This window comes from Pleurodeles waltl, chromosome 3_1 (genome assembly GCF_031143425.1).
Source record: "Pleurodeles waltl isolate 20211129_DDA chromosome 3_1, aPleWal1.hap1.20221129, whole genome shotgun sequence".
Taxonomy (NCBI): domain Eukaryota; kingdom Metazoa; phylum Chordata; class Amphibia; order Caudata; family Salamandridae; genus Pleurodeles; species Pleurodeles waltl.
This window is the reverse complement of record NC_090440.1, coordinates 620,075,724-620,087,848: the sequence shown is the minus strand read 5'-3', so window position 1 is coordinate 620,087,848 and position 12,125 is coordinate 620,075,724. Positions and strand designations below refer to the sequence as shown.

Below are 12,125 nucleotides of genomic sequence, written 5' to 3'. Positions count from 1 at the left end.
TGTGAAGACTACATTAGGCATTCTTGTTGACTCCCATGATTTGCATAGCTCTGGGGCATCATATAATTTGTCATTAAAATGGTTCCTGCTGCTCTTACTGCACCGGTAGTCTTATTTTGGCAGCACGAACTTCAAAAATCAGACCAGCTGAGAACACCATAAGTGGCTCATTCTTTTTGTTAGACTGACAAAAACAAATTCTGTTATTTTACATTCTCGCCAGAAAAATCTTCATTTCATTATTATGGATCAATACAGTTTAATCAATGTTGACCATTATTTTTCTGATTTCATTGAGTGTGAACCCGTAGCCAGCACTCAATAGTGGCTTTAAAACTTAATTAGCTTTTTCAAAGAGTACAAACTTAACTGAAGGCTGGCGGGTACGTTGCTGCTGGGAGAGCTCATTGTACATTCATATTTTCGTATGTATGCATGCATGCAGTTTCGGTGGGCACAAATATCCGCTGCAAATACATTCACCTCGCTGCTTAGATCAGCTGCTAGTCTGAAAACTTCATCTTGGAAGAAACTAGCTACAGATAAAAACATGTTTGCCCTTTGTGACTCACATACTCTGTACTTTGTTCTTTCGTCATTCCTTTTTTCTGGCTAAACCACAAATAACATATTGAAGATCCTCTGCTTTTTGATCAGTTGTTGGAGGTGGGCGAGGATACCTATCGATCTTCTAAGGGACAAGCATTGGGTTTGGTTGTCGTCGCTTTCCAAGAAGAGTCGGATTCTTGTTGTGATTCACTGGTTCCTGCTATTTTTTGACTATTTTTTTCCAGCCTTTTTTCCAGTGTATAAAAAGACTTGTAGAACTTGTTGTTACTATGGTCAAATATTTGATCTTCTTCACCCATCAGTTTCAATCTTTTGTGAACTTCACCTTGCCATATTTCTGCAACATCTCAAACTCTCTTCTGTCCAGCCGCAGTGGATGTTGGCTTTTCTTTCGTATTAGTTTGGCATATGACTAATTTTTCTTTGAAGGAGTCCTCTGATTTAGTAGTTAGCAACACTCTGTCAGAAGGTAAAGATCCTCTGCTACCACCTGCTTCACTCATGTTTACAAATTTGAATCAATGGAAAACCTGAAGCAAAGACAATATTAAAATAAATTACCAATATGAAGGCTACACATCATTATAGAGCTGCCATTTTGAACAATGGCAGAATTGTTGCTCCGAGGAGTTATTTTCTGTCTCTACAAGACCACTTGATCCCCAAAGCCTATGTTTTGACACCGAAATGAAGTGTATAGGTCTCATGGTTCCTGAAATAGTACCTCATTACTGCAACACATCCACCATTTTTAAAACTGTCATCCAGAAAAAAAACGCCCCGAATTAGCAATATCTACCCAAGCTAAATTACTTCTCTCATAATACAAAAACACAAATGCAAAATTAAAATCTCTGGACAACAATTTATTTACGGAGGTACATCAGGGGGCCAGGACTAGGCTTTGTTAGTGATTTTAGACTTTTTACTTGCTATGAATATGTGCACCAATTCCTTGTCAAGGGCTGTGTGAGGGCATTAAGGGAGAGTGGAAAAACTCCCTTTTCAAGGCAGTATTGTACAAAAGAGAGTTGCTGTACAGGGTGTCGGTCTGGGAGAGGCAGGCTTCTCCTTGTCACTTAAGAACTGGGACGAGGAAGGAAGAATCAGAGTAAGAAAAAGTACTGGTAAGTAATCTAAACATTACAGCATCTTTTTTCCCTGGTCTTTATGCTACTATTAGTGCTGTGATCCATCACACTTGTGCAATGGAGTGCACACTTTCGGTAAATTTTGTTGAAAACTACCTATAGCACTTTAATTCCCTTACTTGTGTTTGATATCATGAGTCACCTTAACATCAGTGTATTGGTAACTAAAATAAAACTTTTTAAAGATACATGTATGTAGCCTTGGGACGTCTTTAGTGTTGTGTGTTTGTTTTACAGTCTTGCAAGAACTCCTGGTCCAGATGACCCACGCAGAACACATGTAGGCTGAAACTTTGCCTATGAAATGATAAATTAAATATTCATAGTAGTGGACCAAATGCAGTTCTTTTCTTACTTTAGGAAATGTTTGCTGGACAATAGTTAAAGTGCCAGGATTCATTTTTCTCTTCACTTGCCACACATTCCGGGCATCAGGGACACACTTAGTGGAGCCCATTCGGCACAGGTACTACAAGTATACACAAAATTACTGGTGCATTGCCAGCAACTAGGGTAGTCTAAATAACCTTTCTTTCACAATACTATTTTTAGAATGTACATAACAAACTGAATTGTTCACATATGTTTTTCCAAATTGACCGGATTGGATCAAAGCCCGCCTCTTTGTATTTTTCTTGTGCTGTTGTGTACGTTACACCCCCAGATTGCTAGAGTCTCTTCTGCCTGGAGCTCATAGCATATGTGGATCCCTTAGGTAACCTTCAAGCTCCAAAGCCATTCCCAATTTTGGTTGTTCCTGGGGAATGACACTTTTCTCACCAGCTGATCTGGGTAGTTTGCTGTTTCTTCCAGGTCATATCCCTGGAATCGGAGGCCACTTTGATCTGGTTGTGTTGAGTCCACTACATGGAGCAGTTGGATAACATTTATTGGCTCAGATTTTTCTCATTGGCTCAAACAAGTGGTCTTCATTGTTTTTCAAACAAGAAACTAAGGTTGTATGGAAATATTTGAACAAACATGTCCTAACCACTGGCTTTCAATTCCATTGTTTTTAGCTTGCCATTACAGAAGAGAACCATCCACTGGCAAAATAATCTTGACCCAGATGCAAAAGAGAAGTCCAACCTAACTTGCAAAACCATATCCCCACTGCAAAGGGAGCCCAGTGGCCAAGAATCATTGGGCCATGTGTGTTCATCCATTGTCTTGGCTTCCAAGTGAGAGTGGGCCTTATTCCCAAGTTCGCTTTGTCCAATAACTCAAGCTGCCATAGATAAGATGTGGCCTAGCAGTTTCTTTAATCTCAGACCAAGACTGCTTGCATATAGTTAGTTCCCAGCTGTGATGGGTCATAAGAGCTAAATATGGGATGGAATTATAGCCAGAGGATTTCCCTGTGTCATAATGTACATTGGCTGAAGCCTTTGCATTCGTCACTTTTCCCTGCTACCCTACACGGGGTTAGGAATGTGTACCTACCCAGAGGTCCTGAGCTCACTGTGCTTAAATGCTCCAGTTGCACAACACTTATCTGTAGATGCCTGTATTCTGATGCAGAAGGGATGTGGCCTAGTATTTCAACCGGACTGACTATTTGGGCTGGCGCTCAGACTAATTTGCATATGCTGGATTCCTGTCTGTTGTCACATAAAATGCCAGATAGAGCAATTCCCATAATTTGTATATATGATGTTTGGACAGTGTCTTCTGTGATCCTCTGCAAGTCTTGACTTTTTAAACGCTTTCACAAAATCACCCTACTTTGTCTTGTACATTTATGTTGATCTATTTAGACATGATGCTGCCTTTAGATAACTTCCTTAATGCCTTCCACAGATCCTGAATGGTTATAATGCTTGTCATTAATGTGAAGACTTTCGAGGTCTGGAAAGATGGTGATGTGGTTGCACTTGTTTACTGTCCGAATGCATAAACAAATTAAGGAGAGTGAAGAGGTGCTGTAGAGCATGGGCTAATCCTGCTTTTACACAGAACTTTACACAATCTATAGAGCCTAATTCGATTGTCCGAATGCTCCACTTTGCTAAGTGTATGGAAAGACTGGTTCTAATTGAGTACACTTAGTATTTTTTCCCTCATCACCAGGAGGTTCAGATCTGGATGCCTTATGTGCCACCTCGATCCCTTCGAAAGCGGGAGGTTGTGGTCCGGACCCGGAGTGGCAAGAACTGGAGCGAACTGAAGACCAAGCAAGAGAGGAAGGAAAAGCACAAGGTAGGGACTATCCCTTTATCTATTTCTTGGGCAAAAAGGAATCAAAACCGTGTCTTAGCATACCCTTTTCTAATAGCAGTTTCTGAGGATCCAAAGTCATGGGTAGAGTGGATATTCAGATGTCTGTACTGTTCTCCCGTGCTGTCCATCACCTTCACTTTTGTGACCGCAAAGTGGGATCAGAACAGGCGCGGGCCTCAAAAAGGGTTGATATTACAAAGGGTTGATGTTACTCAAATTCTGATCTTTCCTTAATAGGCCTGAACCTCTGAAAGCGCGGTGAAGCTGACAAAATATCACAAACTGCAAATGGTCCTGTTTAAATTTGAGCTTTACAAAACATCAGCCTCCACACACTCCGCTTCCCATCTCCCGCTTGCAACCTATGTTAGAAAGTTCCAAAACAGATCATAAGTAGAGTGCAGTTAGAAAGCAGAAACAACTGGGCGCCGCTGCAGCCTCAGACAAGTGTGTCTTCAAGCCCTTGCATACATTCCACTGTGCACACATGCAGACAGCTCCCCAACATTTTACATATTCTACCTACTCTCCAGCATTTACTTGACCATAAGTGATCTTGCAGCTGGATATCTGTTACACGCTCTTCTGCGACCTACCCAAATTACTTTGAATTAAAGATGAGAAATTATAGATGACCTGATCTCGCTCTGCAGCTTGTCAAGCCCATTAGAATATATAGCTGAATCAGAGGTACTTCTGGGGACCCTGTCCCCTTTTTGAGGGATGATGACTCTCCCTTTGTCTCTTTGTTTAAAAGTTTTAAAACTATTCTGGATCCATGTACTAAGATTACAATTGTATGCAAAGGACTGTCATAGCGAGGGTGCAGTGAGCCAAAATGCAAGCAGTGAAAATCTACCCCCGCCAGTTGATTGGGTGGTAAAATACAACGTTTATTAGGTTTGATTGGGCCCCACAGAACCCTGGACCCTGTTGCCACTGCACCTGCTGCAACAATTACAGCTATGCCACTGATGCAAAACATTAAATTCTATAACTTTCACTTACCACGCCGCAAACCCTTTGTTAAAGAGAAGTAACTTTTCTTTGCAGATCATAACCTACAGATAGACCTTGAATCATGTTTGGTATCTAACTCAGGGGACTGATTTCTCTTTTTTCCTTCTCCCATGTGTACTGATGGAGCGCAGCACCTGGCAAAATGTAGTGTGGCCCACTTCTCATGGTTTCTAGTCATCTCTCGGCTTGTCGAGGACCAGTGCACAGTCCCGCGAGATGGGACCCAGCTCTTCTCCAGGGTGGACCCCAGCATCCGCGTCAAGTTTCCTGCTGGGGCCACAGAGGAGTCACGAATTGTAAAGATGCAGGTAGGAGTGGATCTTGCACATTCAAGCCTGCCATAAGACTCATTTGCAGTTGTAATGAGTAAGGGCTCTGCAGGACTATGCTTCAGCATTAGTACTGTGTGGAATGATCATCAAAGCTTCATGCTAAGAAAGCTGATTGTGGCTTTTACCCATTTGTAAACCATTTTACAGCGATGTTCTTTGAGGTGGTAAATTTCATCATTTTGGCTTGTTTTTTGTTTTTCAATGGGGAACTTTGATGACAGATTGGAGTCGGTTTACCACTTGGTGTTATTTCCTCCTTCTGTAATGGCTAGAGTTCTAATTACTTCTCCACTACTGCTACCCGTTGTCTGAGTGTCTACACAATAAAATACTAATGTCAAAGGGACTATACAAATCCACTTTTATTATGCACATACAAACATAAGCAGATTTTGTTGACAGAAAAATTAACAATCCAGTCCACTTTCCCTACACTGTTTAATGGGTAGCAAGGATAACTGCAACAAGGGTGGCAGATGTTGTAGGCAAATTCAGCGCAAGTGTGCCTGGAACTCCAGAATGAGTGAGATACTGCAACAGAAAAGCTGTTAGCGGTCTTGGCCAAACAGAGGGAAATGCTCAAGATATACAAATATGTCCTAGCACAACTACATGCTTTTGGGTATTATAGATGGCTTACAGAAACTAGGAGAGCTCAGCAGCTCTACTATACAATGCCTCTGTTTAGTTGATATTTGGTTTTTAAAGATGATATTATAGATGAACATAGTTCCCAACAAGATGTATTAATGAACTAAATAATGTTTGGGGGGGAAAACAATAGATACTTTTTCATTTTTTAGTAAAATGCATTTTATTGCCTCATATAAATGACAAGTAAAACAACATTAAGTTGAGGAAGGCCATACAAAGTAATTTTAGCAGGCTCCTGTTCGCTTCTTCCTAACCTCTCTGCCAATAACTTATGCTAGCGTAATTAATACACATATAATTGACTATAAACACGATAGGACACCCCATCTCCCTTTGTTCTCACTAAGAGTTGGCCAGAGGCACATTACCAAACATTTCCCATCTAAAAAATCAGAAAAAAGTTATTTATAATATACATTTAGCTTCTAAATAGTCAAGTCTTAAGAGGACAACTACCTTGTCCTGGTTCTCCTTGTCGCCTAAATTCAGATAAGTCAAAAATTTTTGCTTTCTCCTTTTGTGATGCAAATGTTTGATATTTTGCTTTTGCTTTTGTTGTATTGTAAAGCTTGTAGGATTTCTGCTAAAACTGATGTTTTCCAATTCCATTGTGTGTATTTCAACTGCGTTACTTGACGTCTGGTGCCGTACACCCATCTCCATTCCATGTCAACCAGTGTGAGTGAGTCCCACTTGTTTCATACCTTAGTGTTTCACCATTTCCATTAGTATCTTCACTTACTTGTCTCCCTGCAGCCAGCAAGCCGGAGGGGCAGACTTACACCCAAAGCGAGTGCGTCTACTAAGCAGGATTAACATGCATTGTGTACACATGCATAGGATGGTCAAATGGCATGCACCTACTACATCACAGGTTTCCCAACAGTCCCTCAGAATGTACGTTACCTGGAATAGTGCTTCTATACACTGTAGTTAATATATAGACACCTGGGTTGGTTGGGGGGTGTTGGACATGGCCTTGTTAAGGGGATTTCCCTGAAGCTTTTTGCTTTTTTCTCCTGGCTTTTTGCTGACTCTCTTGGTGTGCCCTTAGGACTCTGGGCACTTTCCCATTAGGAAGGTGCATGCGCCCTTCCTACATAGGCCAGGCAGGGGCGCGTACGTGGTCGGTTGAGGGGCTGAACCCAGGAGTGCCCTGTAAAAGGTTACACCACATACCCGAAGCAGGTACAGCCCTGTCTATTGGTCGGGTGCTGTACTAAGTGTGCCACCCACCAGAATTGCCTAACTCACATGTATCAGGCCTGACAGTGCAGGTGCGTCTGCGCCCAGGGTGGCATCTCTCATGCCTTGATCAACCCTGAGCATGTCTTGAATTACCCTAGCGTGCTCCCTGAAGGGTGGCAAGGGTGGTAAGTGTAAGGCAGGGCAAGGGACACTAGGGTGTTCCGAGCCCAGACAGGAAATGACCCCCACATGGGTTCTCCCTACCTAGTGGGTTGGCCCCTTCCATAGATTTAGCAGATTCCCTGTGAGTGGCCTTAGGACCCGGGGCACTTTCCAGCTGTGAGTACAGTATGGAAGTGGCAGCAACCTTCCTAAGCATGGTGGGAAGTGGCGCTAACTAATGTGTACTGGACCGGCCACTGCAGGCCAGAGTGGGCACACTTGCAATGGTATTCTGACATGTGCTGACCCTGGCATTGCAGGTCAGTATGTGCTCACTTGCACCATTATGTCCAATAAAGGCCCGGGTCTGCCATTGCTTACCAGTATGAGCACACTTGCACAATGGTGTTTCAGTGTACACTGAGCCTGACACAGCAGGCCAGTGGGTGTGCCCTTGCACAATGAGGTTTAAAGTGCCTTTAGGGCCCTATGCACTTTCCCACTGTGAATAAAGTGTGAAAGTGTTAAAGCGTGCATGCCTTCCTAACTATGCCAGGAAAGTGGCGCTGACCAGTATGTGCAGATATGCACAATGGTATGCCGCTATGTACTTGGCCTGTTACAGCAGGTCTGAATGGGAGCACTTGCACCTGTATGTTGTCCTTTAACTTGTGTCCACCTAGCCCCTACAAGCTTGTACATGTGCCAGGGCACATATGCCCCTGTAGTGAAAGAATACCCATGTTTGTTTTCACTACACTTGAGAGCTGCTATGCCCATTGGTTAACATGGGGCTAGGTTACAATTGATCCTGAACTGCAACAGTGGATCGCAGTGAAGCATCCTCATGGTGTTTCCTATCATTGGATTCTCAAGGAGTTTGTCCCATGATAAAGGTGGTTTTGTCAGTAATGCTCTAGAAATGCCACTTCTTAGAAGTGGGCATTTCAGTGTTATAAAACCTCTCTTTTGGTGCCTTTTAATTCCAACTCCATTTCACTGGAGGCGGGGAAAGCACATCTGTGCATTTCCAAGCGACAGCCATAAAACTTGGTCACCTGGAATGACAGGCCTCTGCCAGTAGAGCGCCTGGCTGGATAGATTGGAGGGAGAGGTTTTGACACTTCGCTTCTCAGAGCCAGATCATGGCCCCACTAAAGATAACTATCTTCATTCCATGGCCAATTGCAGATAGGACTGAAATTTAGGAGCGACATCAAGGGGGAACCATTTGAACCACCCCCAAATTTAAAGGCGCACTTCAGTATATCTACTGGTACCATACTTCAGCAACTTAGAGCTGCACTTGCGGGAACGTAGGACAGAAATGCTGGACCGCCGTGGTGTACACTGCCAGAGAATTCTTTTGTGCACAAGGAGTATTTACTGCCCCTAGGAAGGGACTACGCACCGTTCGGACATTGTGGTTGGCCTGGGCAAACTAGTTGCTGCAGTGTGGCACTCTGAAATTTGCGCTCCAAGTGTACAACGTCGTGCCCCCATTCTCTTCTGGAAGTCTCTGGGACATCAAAGACCTCTTGTGAGGGACCTACACCTTGTACCGCTGTCATATGGAGTACTCACATTGCTGGCTAGACTTCCTCAGGTAGCAGCGTTGCAAGCGCTGAAGCAAGTATTCTGTCTGGAGGCCAGTTTTGCCTTGTGCAGTGCATTCAAAGTATTTATTTCACAGAGTGTGGCCCTTCGTTGTGGGGCTGATTCACTGGTGCTGGACCCCACATGGCCCATTGTGTGGGGTGTCTGTGTCATAGATGACGACCCTCGGTGGTGTGGACGTCCAAGGAGCAGTGCCGTATCCTACCTTGTGCGGGCCACTGAACTTTTGTCTTTTGTGTGTGGAGCCAGATCGTCTGGTGCGACTCAGGTCATTGCTCACCAGATGTTGTGCCTCATTCCAGGGAGGCACAACATTGAACAAGTTGTGTTTGCGATCAGAAGTGTCTGGTGTGACTCAAATAATCAAGCACCAGAGATTGAGCCTTATTCCAGGGAGGTTTGGGAGCAGAACCCTTTTTGTGTGTTTAATCGGATTGTCTGGTGCGGCTCATCTCATCGTGCATCAGACGTTGTGCCTCATTCCAGGGAGATACGACATTGAGCACTTTGTGTGTGCAATCAGAACCTGTCTGGTGCGACTCAAGTCATTGCACACCAGATGTTTTGCCTCATTCCATGGAGGTACAGCATTGAGCACCTTGTGTGTGCAGTTGGGAACTGTGTGATGCTTCTCAAGTCATTGCGCCCCAGATGTTGCACCTCCTCCCAGGGAGGAGTGAGATTTGGAAACTATTTTGTATTACAGTACCTAGCTCAACTGGGTGCCACTGTGACCAGTGTGTGTCCCCAAACAACCCTCCCTCCTGTGCATTGCAGCCCTGGGCCCACGCCGGAAGGCACGGTGTGGAGACCTCTAGTGAACTCCCCAAGTGGTGGCCAAACCTCTCTTTGGTGACTTATCTGCTCCGCTGGTATCTCTTCCTTTCCCCCATATTGTCCCTGAGTGCCTGAACAAGAGTGACTCTAGCCGAGTGCGGCCTAGCACCCGGGGAAACGCTGTTTGCATCTTCAGCTAATGGGAGGTGGGGCAGTAGGACCAGGTGGAGGAAGAGTTTGGGGCCCATGAGGAGGGTCTGCGAGTGCAGTGACAGCTAACCTGCTTAGATATCAGTGCAAAGCATTTGGGTGCTGGGAGCGAGTGTATGCGAGTCAGTAAGTTACAAGCCTTCTGATATCCATGGCACCGCTTGGCGGTGTGGAGTGAGTATGTGGGAGCGACTGCGGGTGATTGTTACACTGCACAACGGTGTTGCCAGACACTTTAATTCTTGCCAGAGGACTGACATGGTTGACCTTAGATTTTAGTACCTGTGCAGCCTGGCCTGTGAAGCTAATTTAAAGTGCTGCATTGCTCTGCAAGTACGTATTGCTGATATCGTTGTGAACCTAGGACTGTGTATAATTGAGTTGGGGTAATCGCTAGGGTGGGTCTCGTGCTCACAACGTTTGGCACTTCATGTGGGTGCAAGGAGGGAATGTATTATTTTTCTCACATGTGCATACTGCAAATGTAGTTTTAACATAGTTGGGCCTACTACTGCTAGTGTTATTTTAAATGGTGATTCCTGCCCAGAGTTATACTTGCTGTGTTAATTAATGTGTGTGTTGAATACAAAACGTATTTACATATTCCATGTGTGAAGTCACTTTTGTGATGCTCACCGTAATTGTGTGGTATTGCAGCGCCAATGCTTTACCATTGCTACTGTGATAAGCCGGAATGCTCTGTGCCAAGCTATCCACGGCTGAGCATAAGTTATACAGTGAGTGTAATCACCCAGCCCTGACAGGAGTGGTGAGTTCTGCCTGGCTAGGACCCAGCCTCAGCCAACCAGAATGTGCTGCCTCCAACAGGGGGGTTATCATAACAACAGGAGCGACTGGCCTGTATTTAAGAAAATCACTCTCTGTACCTACCATTATGCCTGACGATAAGCATGTCCAAGGTGGTAATCTGGCTCTGCTATACATAAAAATGAGGCTCAATCTTATCTGGCCACCAATAGGAATGTGCCCCAAAGTTTTATCAGGGTTGGAACCCCCTTAATAGATAATATAGTGTACTAGGCGACAAGTTCTTAAACTGGATCCTGAGGCCTCCTGGAGGTCCACGAGGCCTAATCAGAGGGCCCGTGACTGTTTACAGAATTAAATCTAAAAGTGATAAAGTGTGCATTAATAAAAAAGCAAAACTAAAAATTTGATTTTTTTCTATAGTTTATTTAGAATTTAAAAAAGTCATTATTTGGGCATTTGTTTGGTGTATACATGTTTCTGTATTTTTGTGTATTATTTTGAGGTTCAAATTCTAGAAATTGCTTGTGCCAGGGGTCCCTGGTATCCAAAAATGACTTGTTGAGAGTCCCTGGATTACAGTAATGATTCAGTCAAAAGGTTAAGAACCACTGTGGTAGGCAATTTCTGAGACTGGCCAGTATGCCAACTCTGCTGACTCATCATGCAACCCACTCAGGTAGAATAATATGTCCAGGATGACTACCAAGCGCAAGGACTGTGAGACAGGGAGATGATTCATGGCTACCAATTAAAGCTGAAGAGGAAGATGAGATCAGATTATGGGAAAAGACTGTAGCACTCATACTTGGACCATTTAGAGGTCCCTTCGGTGATTTAGGAGATCTTTTCACAAAGGATGTCAAATGAACAAAGCAGACTGTCCTGCCAGTAGTAATTATGCATGATTAAGTTGCAACTCCACATCTGGAGGATTTCCTATCCAATTTCCAATTGAGTTTGTGTAATAAGTGTGCCTTCATGTTTTCTGGGTACGTATTTGCAGTGTTGAAGCTTTACCAAGCACTTTTTTACATTTGTAAAGTACCTGATACAAATGTGTGTTTCTCAGTTCCTTTCACTCCTGTCTTAACTGTGATATAAATGCTGATGTAGCCTGAGTGCAAGCGCTTAGAGACAAGTCTGCCAAACCCCCTCTCAGATCATATGGGGATTTACCAGATTTATCGCAGGTTCCACTGCAAACCCCGGCCAGGCCTCACGTTTTGGCAACCACCACAGCTTACAACAAGAAATGTGTTTTGAATATGCCATTTCCCATAGAATTCTTTGAAACCTTCAAAACCTACCATCATCATAGATATGTTTTAGAAATGTTGTCTTCCCATCATGCTGAGGCAGAAGGTCCACCTAACTACCAGTGATGTCTGCTAATTGCTAGGTTAGTGAGGGTATACAGAGCCCAGAACAAAACCCAGTCTTCTATCTGAAAGGT

The 12,125-nt window shown here is 43.9% G+C and overlaps 1 protein-coding gene across 2 annotated transcripts in view; it reads left to right on the top strand.

Moving 5' to 3' along the window:
- PIDD1 (p53-induced death domain protein 1) overlaps positions 1-12,125 on the top strand; it is a 154,461-nt gene that overhangs the window by 89,053 nt on the left and 53,283 nt on the right. For both annotated transcript variants that reach the window (XR_011201390.1, XM_069223108.1), the window contains exons 7-8: positions 3,792-3,920; positions 5,093-5,269. Coding sequence is in view for 1 of the 2 variants with exons in the window: in XM_069223108.1 (XP_069079209.1) it covers positions 3,792-3,920; positions 5,093-5,269 (306 nt within the window). In the remaining variant the exon portion in view is untranslated. The remainder of the gene's footprint in view (positions 1-3,791; positions 3,921-5,092; positions 5,270-12,125) is intronic.